Source organism: Rhopalosiphum padi, chromosome 2 (genome assembly GCF_020882245.1).
Source record: "Rhopalosiphum padi isolate XX-2018 chromosome 2, ASM2088224v1, whole genome shotgun sequence".
Classification (NCBI taxonomy): Eukaryota; Metazoa; Arthropoda; class Insecta; order Hemiptera; family Aphididae; genus Rhopalosiphum; species Rhopalosiphum padi.
In genome coordinates, this window is record NC_083598.1 from 30892105 (window position 1) to 30919130 (window position 27026).

Sequence of the window (27026 nt, forward strand, 5' to 3'; positions counted from 1 at the left end):
ATTATATTCAACACAGTCCTGTAGTAAATAGTTTATAATTTTACAATATTTAAAAATGTTTTATGTCAATTACCATTAGTTTTAAAAAATATTTATATACTCATTAAAAATAAAAATGTGCATATTGAATTGCATTTAATATTTATTAAAAATATGTCAATACTTATAAAAAAATATATATATATAACAATAATTTAACAATAATATAATAGCATAATTATTAAAAATAAAATAAATGTCTTAAAATATCACAATTATTGCATTTGTTTTTTTTTTATCATATTACAATATTACATATATAATTTATAGATATAGTTTGAATCACTTGATTTTAATTTTTTAATATTTATAACTTGAGATTAATACACTAGTTTTTCAACAAACAATACTCAAGCATTTAAGTCTTCGTCGTGCCATAACATACTATTTATTGAGACTGATTATTTTTCTTCCAAAACATTGTTTGTTTGGCAATATTTGATGATTGAAACATTTTAACCATTTTAGGTTTCAAGTCTTGAGTAACACTGCTACCACTATTATTGAATAAATACAATTAAATAAATAAATTGTGTAAATATGAATAAGATAATTGAAAAATAGAATTACGTTTCAGATTGAGACGGTAACCTTGACTCGGCTTCTTTGATCAACATAGTTGACAATTCTTTTTGAGACAAATTATTCGTGTTACAAAGTTCTTCTAAACATCTACAAAATATTATAATACAATTTAAAATAACAAATAGTTAATACTAAATATTAAAAAGACAGCATTAAAATAACCTTAAACTAGGCAAAAGAGATGACGTAATTGCACTTGGAGATAAGGTACATTCATAAAGGACTGTACTGAATGCATCTAACAATACACGAGTCAGTTCTATTTTTTTTGTAATATCCGATGTTCTTACAGCTACACCAGAGTACATATTTAACTGCACCATCATCACTAAGAAATTAATTTAAATTAAATTTCATAGTGAATATTGCATTTTGTAGTTATTACCATCTTCTCTATAAACTTGATCTGACTTAGGAGCCAATTTTCCAAAAGCTGTTATGAGTTCAGTTGCAAATACTATGCTATCACTTAACGTCCGATCGTCCATAAGACTTTTCATTTGAAAACGACATTTTTCAATAGTATCCTTGTTATTTGTTGACATCATCAGTTGACCAATAACTGGAACTAAGGCTATTTTTACATCACTAAAATCATATAAATTAAATTTAAATTCAATATATTTTTAAATAATTACTAAGTTAGTAAACAAACCAATTAGAATCATTTGAAAGTGTAATGAGAGCTGGCACAATTCGGTTAGTTATATTTATATCAGACAAGTATGGCATGACAGACGATAATAGTTCAGTCACAGCAAAACGAACTGCTTCTTTTTGACTAATTACACCTATGAAATCAGTAAGTTAATATTGTTTTTACATAGTATTTTAGTAACTATACCTTCCCAAAGAGAGGATAAAATTAATTCATGTAAACGTTGATGGTTAAGTGCTAATTGACTGATTGTAAAGTGCAATATATTGATGGGAACACCACATAATGGTAATGTACACACATATTTTTTTAAAGTTGCCTCCAACTCATGTTCTTCACGCTAGAAAATTTAACATCAAAACATTACGCTAGATAAAAGTTTATAGTTCTTTATTTAATCTCTTATTCACCTCAATTGGAGCTAAAATTGAACACATGTATATACATAGAAGAGTCATTGATGGTAATGCATTAGCAATTTTACCTAAAGATTTTTCAAGATCTTGTATCTTTTTTACAAACAATGGTTTTACCTATTAAAAATATTTTTTTAGTTATTTATTGCTTTGTATTATGAAAAATAATTATAATAAGTCATACTTTGTTCTGTGTAAACTTGGAACCAAAACCACAACAAAACGATTGAAATAATGCTATGAGTGACTGCAAAAGTTTTTGATTTTCAATTGATACCAAAGATGAAGATTCTATTAAGTTGGGTAACCTAAATATCACATACAAATTAATTAATTGTTTGTAATAAATATATTTATTTTAAGCAGAATAAAAAAAACAAATCGCACATGCATTCAAAAAGCCACTGTAATCTAGGCCATTTTATTTTATTGTCCTCAACAACAGCATCAAAAGTACACATCACTGTACCAATTGTATTATTTGGATCATTATAGAATATTTGTGGGTTACACAAACCTACACATATATCAGCAAAACCTGTCCCTGAAACATTAAAAAAAAAAAATAGTGCCCATCAAATTATTATAATAGTTGAATATTATTAAAAACAACAAGGTATTTATATTCTACTAACTCTGTTCTCCTCTTGGTGTATCTTCATTTCGCAATGATATACATTCTGGAGCAGATGCTACAAATAGCACTAAGTATGGAAGTATGGAACGGATAGCATTGACCATATAGCAGCATTTAGATTCTAAATGGTCAGTTTTTTGTGATTTTTTTTGAGAATCAAGTGTCTAAACAATATAAACCATTCAACTGGGTAAACAATGTAAAAGCTTTACAACTTGTATTTATTAACCTTAATTTGAGTTGTCAATGAGTTCATTAATCGCAAGAAGCAGTTTGATTGTAAACGGCCTTTGTCAAATGCCCATTTAGATAAGACTGGCAATAAGACTCCAATCGTAATTTCAACTATATATTTTAAATTATCTTTTAGGCCAATAAAAAGAAGTTCTTCAATCTACAAAATTGTTTATAATACATGAGTAAACAGGTATATTTTTGCTTAATATAATAATAAGCAGAATATATTTAAATGATAATATAAGTAAACAATACAAAATTAACACTAATTACTTGAGCATATTTGTCAGAATCAAAAATATAAACAGTATTAATTGCAATACTTTTAATAGTGGCTGCACGCACAGATTCATCAGTGTCTTCCATCAACATTTGTTGCAATACAGAGAGTAAAGATTGCCTAGATTCACACTAAATATTTTCTTTAATAAATAACACATTTCATAAAAATATGTATGATTATACTATATATTATTAAAAACAATAAAAACATACACTAATTAAAGGGCTAAACCACGAACAAGCCTCTGCAACCAATAATCTTTTCTCAGCATATTTATCTGTTAATAAATGCCATAATTGAGGCAATAATTCTTTTTCGAAAAATTCGCTATTTGAGTATTTTAGGAACCAAGATAAACCTAAAATAAAATAAGTAATAAATTAAAAATAGGTATGAATAATTAATTAAAATATAGTCATAAATACCTCCTATAATTGAACTTCTTTCTTTTTTATTAGGCTTTTTTCTCATATTGAATAGAGAATGCAATAATTTTTCTCTTTCTGATATATCTGGATGAATGTGCATTAAGAGAACACTTAAAATAATAAAATCCTAATATATTTAAAAAAATAAACATGATTTTATTAATATATCAATAAAAAAATAATGAACATTATATTACTTCTTGTTTTTCAGATTCTAAAATATTTTCATCATTTTGATTACGCAGCCTTTGATTTTCAAGAATTCGTAAAATTGGATATAAATTCAATTCAACACCATCATCAGATAAAATATCCAAATCAACATCCAAATACATTAATGGCATTTGTTGATCAGACCAACATTTATTCATTAACATATCACAAAAAACTGATGGTTCACAATTTTTTAAAACTTTTTGTTTATTACTTTTACTTGGCCGTAACCACTTTTCTTTAGATATTATAGGAGTTACTTCTGATAAATCTTTAGCTGATTTGAGCCTGTTGAAATAAGAATAACTTTTATTTTATCAAATTAAATAAAAAATACATAAGTAAAATTAAATATTATTTACAATTGTAATTGAGAAAGAAGATTTTCGTTATCATTTTCTAGTTGAGAGATTACTTTTGTTAAATCACTGTAGTCTCCGTCTATCTATAAAATATTATGCGTTAAGTAAATAATTATATTCAAATGACTAGAAAAATACCTGGGTAGCAATATTTGCGTAATCGTGTTTTTCACTCTGACAGGATACATCTGTTTTCAAGTAACTTTTAGCTCGATCCCTGTATAAAGATAATAAATGAGGTGGTCTTGAAATATTCAGACCAACATCATCCCAGATTTCAAAATCCTAAAATTAAAGCACAATTAGATTATATTCAATACATATTATATAAAATAAATTTAGTTTAAATAATATAGTAATATGTATGTTATATAATACTATAAAGTATATAAATGCTATTAGTTTTTTTTTAATTGATAAATTTAAAATGAAGCACAAGCAAGTAGATTTTAGCAAATAATAAAATAATTTACTTGATTTTCATTTTCATCTGCAAATGTAATAGATGTCAACTTATAATTATGTTGCATTAAGTATTCATTAACTAAAAAATTGAGAACTCGCTGTTCATGTGGTTTAATTCTATCATCATATTGGCTAATTTTAGGATCTTCCCCAGCAAATTCATCAGATTCTAAAAAAAAATTGTTTCAAGTGATTAATATACTTATTCAGGTTTCAATGTATTATTATACATAAAAACAATTTTAATTTGACTAGCTATTATTATAAGGTTGTTAAATACTAGGTATGATATCATACCTATAAGATAATAATAACATGTTTGTTAATGTATAAAATATGAAGAAAAAACAACTATATGTTTGTTTTAAAATTTAAAACAATATTACCTACAGCTGCCACTGTCAAATTTGTTCTGAGGGCGTTAATTGTGTCTTTGGCTTTGCGCAGTTCAAACTCGAGGACAGCTACTCGTTCATTGATCGTCTTATCGCCATCTTCCGAGTACCTTGTCATCTCTAACGAGTCTAATGTAGCTTGACTCGACGAACGAGCTAAAAAATAAAATTGTTAATAAAGACAAATTAAACACATATATAATAAATTCAGCACACATTACATGATGTATAAGATGGCAGTAAAATACTCTTATGCCAGCCTTACTTACCCATACTCAGAGTAATACTGATGTTGTCGTTTTGAGGGGATGAGTGTTCAAAATTGCTGGGGTTGGAGAAGAACTCTCGGAGTCCGGGTAGTTCCTTTCCGGCTTCGACGAGTTCATAATGGAGTTCCAGAGCAGTGAGCAACAGACGGTCATCCAACAGTTTTTTGGCTATGTCACCGTAGCTTGGACCTGTCGGCCCGTCCTCAGCCATCGTTCCTGAGATCCGTCGTACACTTGCAGACGGACGGACGAACAACGATGTGGGGAAACCAGAAAATCGGAGGCGTCTAGAGGACAGGCATAGTCGCGACGAGAATGAGTAGTAAATTCTTTTGAGACTACTAATTTCAAAATAACCATAACATTGAACATAATAACGTTATCTAATCTATCTACGTGGTTAATAATTTTGATAAAGTCTATGGATAGTGGTAACGGCCAGTTGCGTTGGCCAGACTGCGATGTGTTTTTCGGCGGGTGTGCGGGGCGCGGTCGTCGGGCGCGGCGCGCGCCTGGTGCCCTGATCATTCGTGGTAGTACACTGGCCGTACCGTATAAATTCCCATTGTAGTAAATATATTATAGTAATAATAATAATAATAATAATAATAATAATATATAACATTCGTGTACACGTTCCGGAATGTTGTGGAATGCGGATCGGGAGATTACGTCGTCGTCATCGACGGCACGCCATCCACAACGACCGGTGGTAGTGGTAATGTCGACTGTCGACTGATGTTAGTGGTGGTGGTAGAGCAGCACTGAGCACGTCGTACACCGCACACGTCCTCAACTGGGCGGCTCACTAGTCACTGTCTATACTCTAGTCAGTAGTGCTGTACCGTTGGCCCTGCGTTTGTCTGACGTTCAATCATTCCCGACGGTAATAACTATTATATTCAACTCGCGATTGTTGTTGTACCGAAGACACGCGTATCCGTTTCCCTCCCACCATCGCAAGATTTCCATTGCCGTGAAGGCGTCGTCGCCCACGCAAACGGTTTTTATTCTAATTCGCTTGTGTTCACGCCGCCGATATTATTACTGTTGTTCATCTGACACGATGACGATATTATAACGATCGTGTACCCGGCGACGTGTGAATAAACTGTTCTAACTAGGTGCCTTGTTATTGTTCGTCTCCTTTTTGATGGATACTCGCTGATCGTCCAGAAGTCGTCCACCGACTATCGATCTCCGTTGATTACTGATCGTTGCGGGCCTAGCCACCCGTACCAAGTTAACCATAATATATTCATAAACATGTCACCTGCCGACTGACCGGTGTCATGTTCCGTTGCATACCGATATTCAAGGGCTGCAACAGGCAGGTGGAGTGTGTGGACAAGCGGCACAGCTCGTTGAATTCGGTACCTGAAGAGATACTCCGATATGCCAGAAGCCTGGAGGAGCTGCTGTTGGACGCCAATCACCTCCGTGAACTGCCTAAAGTAAGTGAAATATGGATAATCAGTTTCTGTACTCAATTACCCCCTGCCGTCCAAATTTGGTCGGCTGTCATGAGCACAGGTTCACGCCGAGAATAGTAAATTGGTATCCACTAATAAATCGGTGTCTTTAGTTGGTTTTTTTTAAAGTAGCTCGCAAAAAAAGTCAGCCAGCAACCAGCCAAAATTATTTTTACTAATGGATTGACAGTTGTATTCTATCCTGCAGGCATGTTCATTATTGTGTCTGTCTTTTATAAATACCAGTTCTCGGCTGTTAAATATTTGACTATTAGTTTCTGTAATTCTACAAATATTTAAAAAAAAAACTGATAAGTACCTTACATACCTAATGTAATTATTAAACAATTAGGTGTAACTTAACAATTGAGTTAACAATATCAATTGATACACAACCTGTTTTACTAGTCATTTACCTTTAAAAAAATATATAACTTTTTAGAACAAGGTAGGCATAAAATTATTTTCAATAGTGCCTATTTGTTCTTATTGTATCTAAAAATATTTTCTAAAAATGTCTATTGTTATTTAAACAAAAACTAATAGATGTACCTAATAGTAATGATGACCAAACATCTTTAGAATTTATGTATATTGCATTCAAATTCTTTTTTAAAGTTTAATAGAAATACTTCCTACCTACCCATTCATATTCATTTATAATATTAAAAGTATTACATATACAATTGAAACAACACATGGCTTCATAACTTTTATACCTACATCAATGTATCATATTGTAAAATAAACAAATTAATGGACATTTTTGTTAGTGTATTGGTCCGTGTTTTACCATGTGTCTTTGTAGAATACGTCATTTTTGTTTATTATTCTATTTTTAATTTAAAATACATGTATTAGAACATAATAATATATCCCTACCTATATTATTAAGATTATTTCTCTATAGTTAAGCAAGTATCTTATTTTTGTTTTTGCACTTGTCCTATATCATATATTTTACTAAAATTTAAATTATATATTTTTTAAATTGTATGTTTTTATTTTAAACATACTTATTATACAATCCAGAGTTGTATCTATGGTTATTAAAATTCATACCTAATTAATAATTTTATTAAATATTAGAAAATTCCTTAAAAAATTTGAAAATCTAAAGACATATATTCTGTTTTATGGTTCAGTGTATTATGTAAATAAAATATTGTTATCGTTTTGTTGCACTTTTTGCACTTGTGACCTTGATAATAAATATGTTTGATTTGGAACAAAACTACAAGGTGTTATTAATGTTTTATATTCAATTCATCATCATCATCATGCACACTCAGGAAAAAAATTTAACATATGCCATTGACATTGACACAATTACTGCCAATACTAGTGTTACTAGTTAGGTATCTATAAATTATGATGATGAAGTAATTTTTCCCAATATTTTCCTTCTGGTACTTACAATGCACAACTAAAATGCATAAGTATTATTTCAATGTTACTACGGAATCTATTTTGGAGAAAATCAAAAATGCTTTATACCTTTAGTGAATTATAAGATCAACCCATTAATTTTAAAATAATGTGTACATTTATATACATTTATATATTTAATATAGTTTATTTAAATTCATATTTTTTGTCACATTCATCAACAATTTAGTATCATAAATGATTACCTATTTCTTTAGTATATATATTTGGATGTTTGTTTATATAGACACTATGTATAAATATAAACCTTATCAACAATGGGGTTTAATAATTATATTATTGTACCTTCGTATTTCTATATCCTATAATATATAATGTGTATTGTATACCTAGCTCTGAATATTTGATAAGTATTTTAACTTCTTTCTTATTCTAATATTGTCTACTCAATATTATAGTACCATGTTATATACTAGGTTGGTTTTTTTTTTATCAAATTTAATATTTATCCAGATAATTACCTACGTTAACCATACATACCTATTCAAAAGTATTAAAGAAATCAATAACAAGATTTGTACAAAAAATATATTTTTTAGATTTTTACAGAACAAATTATAACTGCCTGTCGTGAATTTTAATATTGTTATAACTACTATTGTTACTTTTTTTATTCTCTATTCATTATAATATACTATCTTTAGGGAAATTTTATGTCTACAATTCACTAAATACGATTTGTAACCATGGAAGCAAATTAAATTTTAGGTTTAGTGGTGGGGAAGAAAGTTTAAATTAAGGGCAAGTTATGAGAAGCAAAAACAACAACAATAAATAATACAAAAAACAAAAATTATTAAAAAGTGAAATGATAACCTGAGGAAAATTAATAATATAAACAACAGTTAATACCATAGTTACTATTGTATTGGTTACCATGGCAACTGGTGGGTGGAAAAACATTAGTGTACCTAATTTTTAAATATACTGTTTTGGCCTAGACTTATACCTAAGTTATAACCACTAATCATTGTATTGACCTTCTTAATATATTGTTTTGTGTTATATACAATTAATTATCTACTACCTAATAGTCTGTAGTTTGTTGTAAGCACCTATGTCAACTATAAAATGTTTAATTATTGCATTTTTTTTGTTAACCTTTTGATACGTTTACCACTTTAGCCTTTAGGCAATTAAATTTAAACATATTAAGTTGTCAAAGTATTTAAAGATAATATTAGTTAAATTTTATTGAACTCATAAACATTATGCTCTTAAACAAACAAAAAAAAAAATCAGAAACTAGCAAGTTTTACATAAGTTTTAATTAATGTATAATTTTATTTATGTATACATTTCACCCTACTAATATTTACAAATAAATAACACATATCTAGTTTCAAAAAAAATATTTTTTTTGAATGTAACATTATCTTATGTAAAATCTGAACTAAAAAAAAAAGTCATTGTACATGTTCTAAGTTCTTAGTCTTTTACGATATAATTAAATACAGTACCTATGATTTATAGTGACAGTTCTAATAAAATATTTGTTTAACATTAGTTAGTAATTATTTACAAATGACTAATGTTGTTCCGGTAATTCTAAGCTAGGTATAGTGAATAATTAGAGGGTACTTGTGTCTTTTAAGAAATAAAATAAATGGATTGGATATTATCACAAAAATATATCTTACAACTTCTAAATGGCATGTATGCAATTTCCCCTTTCAATAAGTATATTTTTTTTTTTAAATAAAAAGGTCTAGTATTATTATTTGATCTGTAAAAATAATATGTACCTAATACCTATATCAGTGGTTTTCAAACTGGGTGCCGCGGCACACTGGTGTGCCGCGAGTATGCACTAAGTGTGCCGCGGTTTTTCCATAAATTATCGATTGCACTGAATTGTGATATAAGAAAATGCGGGTATGTGTCAACTATTCGTCCAAGAATTAAAAATATTTGTTAGCCCATCAATCACATATTTCTTATTAAATGTATATATAATTATAAACAATTTTGTTCATCTAAAAAAAAGGTCAGTGTGCCGTGAAAATTTTTTGAAGTTTACGGTGTGCCGTGTATAAAAAAAGTTTGAAAACCACTGACCTATATATTACTTAAAATGTTTTTTTAATATTTTAAATAGAATGATTTCATCTAATTATCATAAGAAAATGATAAATGCTTTATAATTTATATTTTTATTGCTTTACTAATATTATTAATCGGAAAAATTTTAACTTGAATGTTCAAATTACATTTATTTGTAGTATTTGAAATATTTATCTATTAAAAATATTACTATTATTATAAAACCAATACCTTTTTAGTTCATATAATTTTATGTTAGTGTTTCTCTAACTGGTGGGTCTTGAAAATTGTGTTAAATTATGTTTATTTTAAGATATAAATGTTACCTTATACTGTATAAACATAAACTTTATAAATTATAAGGTGCTGTTATCAGCCACAGCAAAAAAAAAAAAAAAAAACAAGCACACACTTTGCATACGCCTCATCATTATTAATACATAATTTTGATTTTTTAGAACTACTTATTAATTCTGTAAAAGTGACACCATGTGGGTTGTAGTTTTAAAAAGATTGAGAACCACTGAGTTATGTTATATGAATTTAATATTTATGTTTTTATAATAGTACCTAAATATATATTTTAAATTATTTTAAAAGAAAAATTATATATTGTAGTGTTAAAGTATTATTTATAAAAATTTGGTTGTTCAAATGATTATTTATTATATATGTTTGACATTTATTATTTTAGCTTTTATTACAAGCCCTTCAAAATAATATAGTGTTTGTATATTAAGGTTTCCTATAAATTAGTTATGGTACTAAAAACTAAAAATAACTTAAAAAGAATTATAACAATAATAGCAGTAATAAAAAAATTTAACAGTTTTCCTAAATCTTATACAATACTCCAATTTATTTTTTAAATGATAAATTATGCAGAAATTAGTTCTTTTTTCTATGTGCTTAAATATGGTATTATGTGCATTTGATAACAATAAAGACTTAATATTAAAGATGTAGATATAATGTAACCTGTCCAGTGTTAACGCCAAGGCCGTTAACAAAATTACATCATTCTCCATAGATAACTCATGTGTCATTTAATGACCTTACTTTGACTAACATAATTTATTTTTACTTAGATTTTGAATATGTATATTAATAATTAAATATTATCACTAGTTTACATTATACACAAATTATTATTGACACCATTAAAAATATACCTAACAATTATTTTATCAACATTTACACAAAGGTACTAACCATATAGATTTATTATTATTCATTATTATATTTCTTATTAAGCTTTTTAACCAAATACTAACTATGAAATATCATAAATTCAACTAAATTATCGGTTGATCAATATAACGTTTGGATTAATCAGTATTTAATACTTGTTTATAAGTCTAAAAATGATTTTAAGCTAGTTTCACTGTATTTTCTAATATTTAATAACAATTAAGTATAATATTGATGTACCCATTATACTTAATAATTACTAATTATTTACTAATTATTTTCGTTTTACAGAACTTCTTTAGACTTCAAAGGTTACGGAAGCTTGGGCTAAGTGACAATGAAATACACCGTTTACCACCAGAAATACAATATTTTGAAAATTTGGTGGAATTAGATGTTTCAAGAAATGGTAATTATAATATTTTTATTTTAGATTATATTTGACTACATATTTAGAAACAATTAGTTTAAGTTCAATTAAAATTTAATATCGTTTAAAATAAAACATAATTATTACAAATTATTACTTAGTATTCTGACTAAGTATATTAACTAAACTTGAAACAATGTTTGATTATAAACTTAATTTTAACTCTTCAATTCTTTAGTAATTTTTATTAGTTTGTAAAATTATTCACTTGTAAATACTAATTAGTAAATATTGTTATTTTTTGTTTAATGGTATTTAATAATGATTATGAGCAATCATATAATTATTATTTATCACTTCTAAGGAAATTTAAGCTAAAATTATTTGAGCTAATTATATTCTCTTTTTATGAGATATGCAGTGGTGAGCAATTCTTATTTATGCGCTGTTCTGATTTTATAAATTTTAATGAACTGTTAATACAAGCAATAATAGTAATTTAAATATATTTAACTGCCTAATAAAAATGTGCCAGATGGTATACCAAGATAAGAAATAAAATATTTAATTATATAATTTTTTTATTTACCTACTATATAGTTTTCATTATTTATAAATACAAATATTTCATCGTAAATTGTAATACAAAATTAATTGGTAGGTGTAAATACTTATGTATTTAATATTCATAAAATTAACATAGTATTGTCATTCATATATAATTAAAAGTAATTATTTATATTTCAACATTAACATTTGTATCTATATTGTATTTTTATTTTAAAACCCACTATTCCATACATTGATCATTTTTGTTTTAAATTTAACAGTAATTTTTATGATAGTTCATAATACCTACCAATAGTTTAGGTTAGTCGTGTTATATTTTGTTTTTGTCTCGCATGACATAACCAGAATTTAATTTTGTACTTTTATAATGTGACTAGTCAAGTTTAAATTTAATGAATCCACATACAAACAGAAATGTTTGTGTTATTTTAATTAATATTTAAAATATTCAAATACATCAATTAAAATTTTAGAGAATTGTCACAGCTCACATCTATGTAAGTGTGGGCAGACAAGATTTTTGTCAGGCAGAATAAAATAAATGATTTTCTGTATAACCATAAAATAACAACTAACTTGTGAATTATTATTTAATATTGTGTATTTTGAGAGTTATTTAATATCAAAAATGAAATGAGGTCAAAGTATTTTCACAATATTAAATGCAGTTCTAATATAATAATAAAATGCAATGCAGAAATGTACATTGAATGTTTTTACTTCACTTCATTCATGTGTATGTAAACGATTAGAATGTTTCCTCCCACCGTTCTCATGTGAATCCATGCATACATCCTACTATCCTATAGGCATGTCATCAAATAATACGTTTAGGTCCTGGTTAAAACATGTAGTGCTTCAGGTCATTTGCCCTTGTATATTTTGTAAACTAAACTGTAAATTCACTTAATTATGTTTTTTGCATCTATATAAGATATTATATATATATATATAATATATAAATAAATAATAATTATTTGTTGTACATTTTATTTTAAAACGTGATCGTTAAAACAACATTTTGATATTGTTGACTGCAGACTGTTGTATAATAAATTGTTGTCATAAGTAACTGGCAAAATTAAATAAATAAACCATAAACTCGTATATATTATCAAAATAAAAATGGCTATTCAGATTAAACATTTTGGTTTTAATTACTTTCTGACATATTCAACAGTATTCTTGCGTATTCAAAATTATACATTTCGAATTACAGCAAGTTGAAACTAGACACGGGTTACCGACCAATAGTTACTAGTTAGTACATATAGTACAAATTATTATAATACAAGTGTATCTATACATATTATAATATAATTATAATAATGAGTAAGAAAACAATAGAACGACAAATATTGTCTACACATCAAAATTGTGTCGACAGTATATTACATGCCAATTCATATCATAATGTAGAAACTATTTACGTACACACTCGCGTTACTTGGGACTATTCCATAGTGATATATTGATATGACAATGTACTATTAGTAATGCGTACCTTCCACCTTTACTAGAATAATCACATAAATATAAAGTACGCTACTATTCCTACTCTAAATAATTTGTTATTTAATATAAAAAAAAAAGAACATTAATTTACCGCACCCCATTTTTCAATTATTAATGGTTGGGAAACATGTTTGAAAAAATAGTATAATATAGTTAGTTTGTATCCAACACTTAATTTTCTACTATTTATTAAATAATTGTACATTTTTTAAAAGTGTACAATATTACAGACTGTAAACTTTAAACCCCCGAAACCAGTCTAAAAGTGCCTACTCAGTCTATTTGCTATGTAGTATTGTAGTTAGCAGCGATAGTAAATTTCCAATCACTTATCTAAAAAATTGAACGACAGTCATGATCTTAGTTACATTTATTATAAGTATACCACATTTTATTGGACCCATTCTCTACACTATCGACTTTGATTCCATGGAACAATATCAATATCATATTATAAGAGACTGTATGTACCATAATTTCTAGGTATATAACATTCATCATTGTATAAGATTCACCGCAACGAATCTATTTACACATGTCTTATTTAGAGGACACTTGTTATAAACATTCTTAATGACTACCAAATTAATGACAAAAGTCTTAGGTTATCTTTTCTTTCTGATAACTGATTTTGGTTAACGGATGACCGCGATTTTTTTATAGGAAAAACTGAATCCTCAATACACATCAAAATACAAATTTACCTAGATCCCTTGGTATTAAGTAGGGAATATTATAACATACGAAATCGTTCATAAAAATGCTTTTGAAGAGATCTATAAAATAAAAATCAAAGTTCCTAATACATTCAAATTTAAAATTAAATAATTAATTTAGTTATTAGAATATGACGAAGTGTCATCAGTGGGTGGCTTCTTCACTCAAGATTTTCCTCCTGTAATATTATAGCCTATATTCTTATTGTGCCTTGTGTACAGATTGTATATATATTAATAAAGAAAAAAAAAAAAAAAAAAAAGTTATTAGAATTTGATTTCCACCGAACATTTGTTTCACTTCTCTACTTTATAGATTATAAATTTTGTTTCTCAGATGATGTTACACATCATACCCTTAATCAACTGCTTAACTCAAATTTTAGGGAAGTGGTGCTTTAATTTTTTTTTTAAATTAATAATAACTAAACAAAATTGCATACCTAACACCGTCTTGGATCCTCTATCAATATTTTAATTAGTAGTTCCATCGTTAGAAATATTAACTACATAAATATAATATATTATAAGTATTATAACTTGATTTGTCTGCGTGTCCTCGCACTGCACAATAATTAATTATGGCATCTCGGAAAAGATTTATAATTATAAATCTGACAGCTGTGCGGAAAATCAGTCAACGGCCACCGTAGTATTCCATTATAACAAACCAACAGAAAATATGTCGGCTACTCGCTTGTGAATAACGTAAACTTTATCGGCGATTGCCTGGACCAGAGATTACCAACTTTTTTGATTCATGGCACACTTAGTAATTTTCTAAAAATTCGGAGGCTCCCTATACCCTATGGCCTATAGACTAAAAATATATTTCAAATAATTTCGCGACACCCTGCAGGTTAGGAATCTCTGGCCTAGACTATGGTAAAAATTTGTTGACCTCGGTCAACATTGTGTAAGGGTCGTACTTGTGAGATGGTAACCGTGGTATTTTCTGTCGTCAGTCCGAGGAAAACGCGGTCTTCGCCGACTTTTTTCTCCATATCCGTTGTGTACCGTTTAATTTTCGTATATCATCGTCCACGAAATAAATTAATACAAATATATTTTACTATTTAGTAGTTAGCAATGCGAGAAAATTCCAGCGGAACTACTCATAATATGTATTATATTCGCGAGCACCCGTCATTTCCGGTCCGACGAAACACGTTTCCCCAGAATAACAAAACCTGTGGGCGGGGTGCCGTCAAGGTACGCCGCGGCACATCGTGTCGTCCTTTGCGTAAGGATAAACGAATAGTGTATATACACGACCGTTATTAATTAGTGTCATACATAGAGTACATATTTTATTTACATAATGTATTATTATAATATGGGTATTAAATAATATGTTGAATCCGTATTCCATAATTTATTTTTCTGACGAACCAATCAAACTAGTGATGCAAATTCTGAGAACATATTAAAATTCACAATAAAGTACTTAATATACTTTTTTTAAATGATTTTGCGGGAACTCTTATGGTGTAATTTATTGAGATCGGTTATAAAATTGATTTTGGTTATTCAATTTTTGTTTTGTTACTATTTATTATTTCTTATAAATTAGTCATACACCATTCTGCAGACTGCATTTGAATGAATCATCTATCCATCCATATATCATATTCGATTGTTGAATATTATGTTAAAACCATTATTTTCGTAACATAAAAATATGACATATTTAGATTTTAATCTACTTTATTTTCAGAAAATGAATAGGGAATTATCGGTTATTTAACTATCAAATAATATCAATGTTATTAGTTATCTATCATAATTTCATCTTCCAAAAACTTGATAATAAATTATACTTATTACTTTTCACTAAGGATTTGTACATAACATTTAAAAAAAGTAATTAATAAACATTCAAAACTTCAACAAATATTTACACATTTTTAGATGATTAATGTATGCACTGAATGTTATTATGACAACAATAAAAATCATATTTCAAAAATAATTTATTTGTTAACGCCAAGTGCTCAAACATAATAAATTGTTTTCTATTAAATACGTTTTTTAAAAGAATAAAATTATTATTATTATTATTTTTTTTTTTTTTTTTTTTTTTACTGAATACAATTAGTTCTTATAATTAAAATATATATATAATATTCTTTTTCTTATTATTATTAATCTTATATGATTCTATAATAAAATAATAATTATTGTTCATTTTATTTTTAACGTTCTATTCAAAAACTGGATCGTAAGTAGATCTTAAGAATAATAACAATCGATCTATCTGATGTCTTCAGGCCCAGAGATACACTATTCATTTGATTAGTAATTCAAGTAGACCAGCGGTATTTATCCAGCAGCATACTTCACTCATCCTTGTCAGTGACTGTAAACTGGTTTTAGTTATTATGTGTACTGTACAGTAGGCTCCAACTTAAGGGTCAATCACCTTGCTTTACCTGTATAATAATAAGGTTGTTGGCAAATAAAAGTATAAAATAAAATCATATTATTGTTTGGCATCAGATGACATTTTTGTGCCATCCTGTTCGTCCATGTTCGAAATTGTATTATTTATTTATGTTAACTAGACTCTGGCAGGCTCCATATGGTTTAATCTTTAAATATATTTATAGAACTATGGTGTTTAAATAGCTTTGATTTATCATTTTATTTTAAAAGTATAATTATAATAAGAGTGTTTGTTTTAAACAAACCTTATGGTAGTTAAAGGATCTAAAGAATTTAATTTTCTGATAAAAAAAAATATATAATAAAAGTGAAATCCATTAATGGATTTTTAAATGAATATTATAAATTATAAAATTTTCAATTCTTAATAAGTATATTATGTTTATTTATAACCCATTTGTATATATTATTTATTATTATTACTAATATATATTTATTTCTGTATCATTCAACCCCCAGAGGTCGAAATTAAAAACACTGACAAGTACGCATTTAATTTAATAATAATCATCAAATCAGTTGCAATAGTATTTTAATAGTTTTAAAAATAGTTAGACATTTGTGTCTAAAATTGTGTTTTATCACATCAATCTGTGGTGTTACCGAAAATGTAACTTTAATCCTCGTCATTGTACGATTGTCTATATATATCGTGGATAGACTACCAAAGTAAATAATTACTAGAAAAAAAATCTCGTACATGATCAAGAAAAAAAGGTAGGCAAGCGGTTACCGCTTTGCTGTACATTAGGTGTCGAGTGGGTCACTATTACGGGTGTGTTATTAAATTTAAATTCAGTGATATGTCGTTACATACTAATACGATTCTTAGCAGAGACGTTCTGTCATCCTATGGTTTTGATACAGCTATATTTAAGTAATTTATTTTACTTTTAGTATTACGGTAGTTTAATAAAAAATAAAAATAAAGAAAATATCGCATTTATTATATTATTAGTATTTAATTATTATAATAATATATATTTTATATTTCATATCTTATTATATTAACTTATATATAACTAAAAATGTGGTATCATCTATATAATATCGTAATAAAATAGTAAAAATAGTTCATAATATAAATATGTAATAACTAATATTGCATGTAGAGAAATTCATAATCATTTAATATACGTAAAATTTTTAAGTTACTACTAATAATGGTTTTTAAATTATAATAAAATATCTTTAAATAAATAATTTCGTCCTAGGCCTCCCAGTCCCCCCTCCACGCACGGCTCCGTTTAACGTTATTCAGTTTGTACACATTATGCGATTTATTATGAATTTATTATGGGGTTATTTCTTAAGTAAATTATACACCTATAAACATTGAAATATTAATCAGTTAAAAAAAAAAGTTTATGAAGAAAATGTTAGTGTACCCTTGGAAATTGTACATCGTATAATAGAAAATATGTAAGAAAAACGTATGTTGTTTAAAACTGGACAGTGTTCAGTGTTGAGGAAGTATTTTTTTAGTACAACTAATGTATTTTTTTAAATGTATTAATAAATGATTTTTATCCATTTGATAGGTACCTAATTAATCATTTAACTTTGAAAATTGGCTGTTTCATTACCTTCCTTTGGCACCTACTGTAAATGAGTTTTTTAAATAAATAATATTTTTTTGTACACCTACACAGCTGCACAGTAACAATAGTTCTAGTTGCATGGTTCTTTTCCATGCCAGTTCCTTAATTTATCCTTTACCTACCCGTTTCTATCAAATATTGTTAGGAAATATTTAATCATTATAATATCATAATTAACAAAAACTATTTTATCAATAAATAATAATTGTAATTAAAAAAATCATATTTTATGTTTACGTTGATATTGTCAAGTATCTTTTAATATTATAATATAAATTTATTCTTATTAAGAAACTTAACTTTTTTAATGCAGGTAACTTACTTATTTCATATAAATAATACTTTTGAATTTCACTATTAAAAATTTAGTACTAATTGATAAATAATAGTTTGCCTAAAATTATTTATAATCTTAACCTTGAAGTGTTAAAGCTTTCCAAAATATTTTGACAAAAATGCTTTTTACTTACTTTATAACTTTCAATATTTTATTTAATAAACACATTCATTCTAAATTTTAGAGTTTTTTTAAAGAATATATTGCCTATTCATTATTGAAAGGGTAAAATTTAATTTTAAGATACAAATAATTACAATCAAATATTTATAGTATAACACTAAAATATTGTATAATATTATCTTAAAGAATATATACCAATGTATAGTAGTATATAAAGCAAATTGCACTTATTAATTATTGATATTCCAATATTTTTTTTAGACATACCTGATATACCAGATGAAATTAGAAGTCTAAGATTACTGCAAGTTGCAGACTTTAGTAGTAATCCTATTCCTAAGTAAGTGTAATAAGTAATTACGATAATATCCTATTAATTTATTATTGTTCTTATTTTTTTATTGTTTTAGATTACCATCTGGATTCTCACAACTGCATAATCTCACTACATTAGGACTTAATGATATGTCATTAAGTAATCTACCTGCAGATTTTGGGCTGTAAGTTGTTTGTTTCATTATCATTGTGGGACAAATTATGAGCACTTAACAAGCCATTTTGTTATTAATATAAATATCGTGTATTTTACATTCTACTAACATATATAACTTCAATTTTAATTGTCATTTAATTCATTAATGAGTTTTTAATAGTGATGGGTCGAACTCTGATTTTTTAAATCGAACCGAACTTGAACCGAACTTTAAATTATTTTTTCGAACTCGAACCGAACCGAACCTTCATATTTTCTACCGAACCGAACCGAAACGAACCTAGAATCATTTTAAGTCGAACTCGAACTCGAACTCAATATTTTTTATCGTTATTATTATAAATGATACATAAGGTGCCTGTTACAGTTTATAACTTTCTATCGCCAATAGTCTAATTATTTCTAAAAAAGATTATCAATTTTTATTTTTTTTAAATAAATTTTGAAGAATTGTACAAATATTTGGTCTCTGAACTATCGTGGTCAGTAAGTCAGGTTCGACAAATATTTTCAAGTTCGATTTTCGAACAGTAAAAGATGTTTGATAGTTCGGTTCGAATTTTTTTCGTGCCGAGTTCGAATTTCGAATCGAACCGAACATCAAGGGTTCGGTTCGGTTCGGTTCGAGATTCGAACAGTTCGACCCATCACTAGTTTTTAATAAAAAAAATAATCTATACTCAATAATTTAATTATTTAATAAATTATCACAGTTTTCCACATATTTCATTTTTTAACTTACCTGTATTTTTAATAAAAAATATAAACTAGAGAAATATAAATAAATGATAAACTATAAATTAAATAAAGTTCTACATTATTTTGTAATAATGGCAGTTATACTTTTATACTACAAGTAGTCCTAAATAAATATCTATACACACTTCTAACAAATTATTATTAATTGTCTTTTATTTTACTATATTTATCAATACTAGTTATTAAACATGAATAATAAATATAATTTTCACAACTGAAAAACGTCATTATAGTATTGTAAACTAGTTAATTTATAACCTATTGATAAACCTATTTTTCATATCTAACAATTTAAAATATTTTAACATACTTTAATCTCTTAAGTGTAACTAGGGAGGGCTTGGGTGTGCTTTAGCCCTCACCCAAAATTTTTAGGTAAATTTATATGTTTATAAACATATTACTTTATTAGTATTTACTTTATTTTTGCTCACAATATAAAAAATATATATTGTTTCATTTAAACGAATAATATTCATAATAAGTCAGTTGTAAACATTAATAGGAACAATAAATAATAATCTTATTAAAAAAATTTGCTATAAATCATTTTTAGTAATCTAGCCCCCCTTCTAACTTAGAGGACCAGTTACACTTATGTTTAATCTAAGTATTTAAAAAAAAAAATTGTAATAAAATGATCAAATATCTGATTAATTTTTAGTTCTATAGCAGTTAAATGCTAATAAACATAACTTTAAAAAGTACTGATTCCTTGTATTGATTTTTATAAATATTCACTAAAATGTAACTTTATTTTATATTTAAATTTGTTTTTATTGTCTTATCTAATCATAAAATTGATTTATTTTTATTTTTAAGGTTAACAAATTTAAAATCACTAGAGCTACGGGAGAATCTTTTGACATCTTTACCATTATCATTATCACAATTAACACGTTTAGAACGATTAGATTTGGGGGATAATGAAATAGATCATCTGGTGAGTAAATTTATTAACTTTTTTATGATTATATATAGTTGATGAAACCAAACCAAAAATGTTAAGTCTATGTTAATCATTCATTTTAGCCATATCACATTGGTAATCTTCCAGTTCTCCAAGAACTTTGGCTGGATCATAATCATTTACAACATTTACCTGCAGTAATTATAGTTTATATAAATTATTATTATAGTTATTTAATATATAAAATATTTATTATCTTTTATAAAGGAAATAGGAAATCTTAAGCAATTAGCTTGTTTAGATGTATCTGAAAACCGTTTAGAAGACATTCCAGAAGAAATTGGTGGTCTAGAAAACCTAACTGATTTGCATTTGTCTCAAAATGTAATAGAGACCCTTCCAAATGGTATTGGTGAACTCACTCGCCTAATGATATTAAAAGTTGACCTTAACAGATTAACTATGTTAAATGATCGTATCGGATGGTAAGTAACTTTATGAGTAATTTTTATATTTTATATATTTATATTATGTATTAATTACTTTTATAAAACATAATATGATAATAAGATTCAACCTGACTTAATATTATTGAGAGTTTTTCTATAACTTTTTTTTATATTTTATTCTAGTTGCGAAAATCTTCAAGAACTTATACTTACAGAAAACTTTCTGGTTGAATTACCAGCAACAATTGGGAGACTTGTAAACCTAACAAATCTTAATGTAGATCGAAATAGCCTGCACTGTCTACCTACTGATATTGGTAAATTAATTTAATAGATATTTTTGTATTATTGCAGCAGTTCCCAACCTTTTTAGTTGTGTAGACCACCAATTTTATAAAAAAATCTTTGAGGCCCACTAATTACTAATAATACACCAATATACGTATGTATATAGTATATATAGTATATATAATATTATACGGCCCATGGGTAAGGAACCGCTATATTGTAATACACAATCATTTAAATATTACTTACCTTCAACAAGTCCTTAGAAACTATAATTGGATAATACAAGAAAATTATTTAAAACTTAATTTGTTTTTTGGTCCAAACAGTTAAGCATATTAAACAATTTAATTATTATTTTATAATATATATTATATTACATTTTAAACATCTAATATAATATATTTTAATTTAATTTTAATATATTTTTTAAATCTTAACACAAACATTATAATATAATTTTATATCATAAATTATGTCAATAATATATAAAATATCGATTTTCCTAATAATATTCTGCTTTCATTTACTTAAGTTATTTTATTATACTAAAGAATTTTATTGCTTTATGTATACAAATATTAAAATATAATTAATACAATTCAATCTTAATTTATTACTATTTGAAAAACTCTGTCTTAAAAAATAAAACACAATTATTGCTAATATTATTGTTACACATTTTTTTGTACATTGTCTTAGGTAATTTATGTCAATTGGGTATTCTATCACTGAGAGATAATAAATTACAATATCTTCCTAATGAAGTTGGAAATTGTGTTGAATTACATGTACTAGATGTTTCTGGAAACAAGTAATATGACAATGATATTTATAATCAATTATTAAAATTAAATTATAATAATTTTCTTTTTCAGTTTACAATATTTGCCATTTTCTTTGGCCAGCCTCAATTTAAAGGCAGTTTGGCTATCAAAAAACCAAGCTCAACCTATGCTCAATTTTCAAACAGACGAAGATGAAAAAACTGGAGAACAAGTACTTACTTGTTTTCTGTTACCTCAACTTGAAATTAGAGGAGAAGCAAATGGTATGATTTTAAATTTGTATCATAACACAATAAAAATTGGCTTGAAATTTTGCACGAATTTTTAATTATATGAATATTATAAAATATTGCAAATTTGTATTATTATTTTATCACTATAATATTTCTATTTTAATTATGTAATAATGTAAAAATCAGTAAAAAATGTATTAATTGTATAGCTATTAAAATTCTTAAAATAGATATAATATATTTAATCAAAGCAATCATAGTATTTGTATTTACTTTTTTTCATCTATTTCTCACGTAGCTCTATTTATTATATTCTCTTTAGTCACAAAATTTATATAAAAAAAAATTGCAATTAGGGTAATAATTTCAGAATATCTATGTAATATGCTACTATCTACACATATTTAAATCTATATTATAATCTAAGCACATTCTATGCTTACTATATCTGCGCGCATGGCATGCACATTCTTTGTAGGCTTGATCACTGGTGACTATGACCAAACGTTGTGCTCGCCACCAGATGAAGAGCCAACCAGTGAAGCAGATGAAAATGAATGGGAAAACAAGGCAAATTCCAGAACAACATCCGTTCAGTTCACTGGTGACATCAAGACTGAACCCAATACAAATGTATGTTATTAATAGTCATTCAACTTAGTATTAGTATATATATTAGACAAAAATATTTAACCTATTATAGTTTTAACTTATGAAAATATTCACATAATTTTTTGTCTCAATCTTAACTCATAACATCGACAATTTTAAGACTACATTTTACAGTTTTTACTTCTAAATTAAATTATTAAAAAAAAATGTCTGAGGTTCCCTAAAAATTATTCTTATCATTAAGTTTGATACTAGATCAATTCACTCTATTATTAAAAATAAAGTAAAACAAATTTTTTTTTAAATGTTAAATTGTTCATAGTATATATTGATAAAGAGACAACATACTCAAGCATTATAACCTCTTAAAATAATTAACATAATAAAATATTATTTAATTATAGTTTTAATAATTATACTTAAAAAAATATGTTAATAAATTGTTTGGTATATTTTAACTTAAAATAATTATTTATCATCTACAATTCCAATCATTTGTTTCTCAATCTTAAGATGAATATTTTGTATAATTTACCAAAATTGAATCATTAAATTAAAAATTAAGTAGTATTTTTATTTTAGAAGAATAATCCCAGCAATAGTATATCGTTGAGATTTAATTTTATTAAATATATATTTGTTATATTTGGTTCATCTAATGTAATTTATACAGCATAAAATAATTTTTGACTTTTTTGATTATAGTAAAATTTTAAAACCGATTACTATCCCACACATTTTACTTTAGATAATAAAAACTACCAAATATATAAAATTATGATAACATAGTTACGAACATTTCTAATTTTCTAATATGTATTAATAACAAATTCATATCAATTTGAAATTATAATAGCAAATATTACTGTAACAATTAACAATATACAAAAATAAAAGACTTTCCAGAGGAGATGGAATGCAAAAATTAGCTAATTGTATTTATATGGATATTATTATCATTTATTGCATATTAAAGTTATTATTTTGTTCTGTTTATGTTATTTTATTTGCTTACAAATCCAGGCACTTGCTATAGCAATATTTCCTTTTGTTTTATTTAAACTTAAATTATAGACATTTTTTTACTAGTTCAATGTAAACTAACATTTTATTTAAATATAAATTACATTATTTAATATATTTGAAGATGAAAAATAAAAATAAAATAAGTTGTACATTGTATGGATTGGTCAATTAACTTCTATTCATTGATAGTTGACCTTGTCCCACTCTCACTAAAAACAAATATATATTCATCTCTCTAATAATTAAATATCCCAACTATTTTATGTGGTATTATTTTCAGACATCATTTGTACGACACAACACTCCTCATCCTAGAGAACTGAAAGCTAAAGCTACAAAGCTGTTTGGTAAGACCAGAAGTAATGAAAGCAGTTTAACTGACAGTCAAAAAGGAGATGATTCTACCGTAAGAAAATATATTTTTACATTTTAATTAAATAAAATCATAATTTCTATTAATAGGAAAAAAGTAATGGAAATGAAGTTACAAATGAAAAACATTCAGAAGAAGTAGAATCCATTGTAGAAACAAATAGTATTTTAGAAGAAGATACCAACTATGAGGTTTATTATTATTTATTTACCTTACTTTTTTATATTATATAGAATTATAATAATAAATATTTTTTAACTATGTTATCAAATTACATTGTATTTATAAATTAAATAAATTATAACCTCACTTATGTTTTTCATAATTTTAAAGGAAAAGAGTGTGGTTTTCCACCCATCTTCAAATTTTGATGCTGATATTCAAAATAGGCCTATGAAGTTACATCGAAGAGACACGCCTCATCATTTAAAAAACAAAAGAATTACTATAGATGCTAATTTAATTGAACAACAGGTATAATTTTTAAGTAAAATTAAAAATTAAAGTTAAATCAGATATTTAAAACATTTATTTATCATATCATATTTATTGAACCAAGATAATTATTCTCAAGTGTATTTGTTTTATTCTTTTGTTTATTTTGAAAGGAAGCACAGTTGGTTAGTCACGAAAACGAAAACACGTCAAATTCCTTATCTGAAGATAAAAGTTCAGTATTATATCCCACTCCACCTGAATCATTAGTAGATCAAACTGCACTAGGTAAATATACAGTTATTATGTTTTTCTTCATTAAAAACATACAAAATGAAATCAATTTTTATGTCAACTATTAAACAAATGCCAAATGGAAAAAAGAAAACTTATCCTAAACGTGTTAGACTATTAATTTACAAAAAATTTGGTTTGTTTTATGATTTAAATTTATATTAATTTAAAATATAAAATATTATTTTTAAACTCGATGTTGTAGATGGTGAAATGGTAGGAAAAGAAGAATTATTTGAAGTTAGAATTGTAAGAACATCTGCTGGTTTGGGGTTATCAATTGCCGGTGGTAGAAATTCAACACCTTTCAAGGGAAATGATGAAGGCATTTTTGTATCTAGACTTACACCCGATGGACCTGCTGAATTAGCTGGACTTCGAGTAAATATTTATATTAATTTAAAAGATATAGTTAAAAAACAATAAATTACCAATAATTCATTATTTTTTTGTTAAGGTTGGGGACAAAGTTCTTACAGCTAATGGTCAGTCATTAGTTGATGTTGATCATTATACGTCTGTTGAAGTTTTGCGTTCGTGTGGCTCAGTTTTAGTTCTTCAAGTACTAAGAGAAACCAACCCACAACCAAAAGATTGGGCTATACACATTCCAGGTGAATCAACTTCATCCAGTTTGAATAATAGTCGAGCACCCAGTGTTATTTCTCATCAGAACAATTATGAACATACTAATGGCTATAGTTTAGAAAGGGTAATATTTCATTATTTTTGTAATATTATTTTACTGAAATTTATATGAAAATTAGTTTAAACTATAAAATACATATATTTTACTAGAATCGAAAAACACCAGAGCCTTTAAAAGAATTAGATTCAACAAAAAAACAAATTGTGTATACGACTTTAATAAGAGACCAAAATGGTCTTGGATTTAGCATAGCTGGTGGAAAAGGTTCTAGTCATTTTAAAGAAAATAATGAGGTAATTATAAATAAAAACTTAAAAAGAATATAAATTATATGTAAAAGTAAATAAATATATTTTTAGGCAATCTTTATATCAAGAATTACAGAAGGTGGTGCTGCTGAAAAAGATGGAAAGTTACAAGTTGGAGACCAAGTTATATCGGTATATTAGATATTTGTTTTGCCATTACTTTTTATATTAAATTTATAATTTTTTTTCTATTATGATGAATAAAGATAAATGGTATTGATGTGGCTGGTGCCCGTCACGATCAAGCTGTATCAATGTTAACTGGATTGGAACGGTTTGTGCGTCTTGTATGTGAGCGAATAGTTGATGCTCGGTACTCAGATTCTGAGTCACATAATTCTATTTCACCAAGTATTGCGTCTACTAAATCTCGTTCATACATGTCACCAAAAACCCCTCCTCCAGCACCACCACAAACACCACCTAAACCTGCACCAAGGAAATTAGTTTCTCAGTCATCATCTATCAGTTCAGATTCTGAAAGTGTTCAAGTAAATTTTTACAGTTTTTATTTATAATTTGTACTAGCTTACTTTAAAATTGACACACAAACTTTGTTATGGTTTTATGCACATGTTCTTAATTTCTAT

At 26.4% G+C, this 27026-nt stretch overlaps 2 protein-coding genes across 8 annotated transcripts in view; one reads left to right on the forward strand and one right to left on the reverse strand.

Moving 5' to 3' along the window:
- Positions 1–124: 124 nt before the first annotated feature.
- Positions 125–5514, reverse strand: LOC132919217 (RAB11-binding protein RELCH-like). 2 transcript variants are annotated; one of them, XM_060980611.1, is made up of 20 exons: positions 4988–5514; positions 4710–4874; positions 4332–4492; positions 3997–4143; positions 3859–3941; positions 3481–3784; positions 3281–3410; positions 3068–3213; positions 2846–2983; positions 2565–2729; positions 2334–2499; positions 2086–2242; positions 1883–2006; positions 1693–1815; positions 1469–1622; positions 1280–1415; positions 1010–1212; positions 787–952; positions 610–711; positions 125–536 (listed from the first exon to the last, which is right to left on the reverse strand). In XM_060980611.1, exons 1-20 carry the CDS (start codon positions 5196–5198, stop codon positions 428–430), a joined length of 3090 nt encoding a protein of 1029 aa, XP_060836594.1. In that variant the 5' UTR covers positions 5199–5514; the 3' UTR covers positions 125–427. The 2 variants fall into 2 exon arrangements, with proteins under 2 accessions (XP_060836594.1, XP_060836595.1); XM_060980612.1 differs by lacking the exon at positions 4988–5514 and having other exon boundaries at positions 4714–4853.
- A 90-nt stretch (positions 5515–5604) lies between these two features.
- The window catches only part of LOC132919215 (protein lap4-like), a 31682-nt gene continuing 10260 nt past the window's right edge, over positions 5605–27026 (forward strand). For 2 of the 6 annotated variants that reach the window (XR_009660603.1, XM_060980604.1), the window contains exons 1-20: positions 5605–6441; positions 11434–11551; positions 19081–19159; positions 19230–19319; positions 20894–21014; positions 21104–21178; positions 21249–21466; positions 21614–21747; positions 22421–22532; positions 22597–22769; positions 23218–23372; positions 24658–24783; positions 24840–24941; positions 25084–25224; positions 25359–25473; positions 25685–25860; positions 25937–26191; positions 26278–26421; positions 26488–26568; positions 26643–26927. Coding sequence is in view for 5 of the 6 variants with exons in the window: in XM_060980604.1 (XP_060836587.1) it covers positions 6280–6441; positions 11434–11551; positions 19081–19159; positions 19230–19319; positions 20894–21014; positions 21104–21178; positions 21249–21466; positions 21614–21747; positions 22421–22532; positions 22597–22769; positions 23218–23372; positions 24658–24783; positions 24840–24941; positions 25084–25224; positions 25359–25473; positions 25685–25860; positions 25937–26191; positions 26278–26421; positions 26488–26568; positions 26643–26927 (2862 nt within the window). In the remaining variant the exon portion in view is untranslated. The remainder of the gene's footprint in view (positions 6442–11433; positions 11552–19080; positions 19160–19229; positions 19320–20893; positions 21015–21103; positions 21179–21248; positions 21467–21613; positions 21748–22420; positions 22533–22596; positions 22770–23217; positions 23373–24657; positions 24784–24839; positions 24942–25083; positions 25225–25358; positions 25474–25684; positions 25861–25936; positions 26192–26277; positions 26422–26487; positions 26569–26642; positions 26928–27026) is intronic. The other 4 variants (XM_060980606.1, XM_060980607.1, XM_060980605.1 and 1 more) reach the window with 3 other exon arrangements.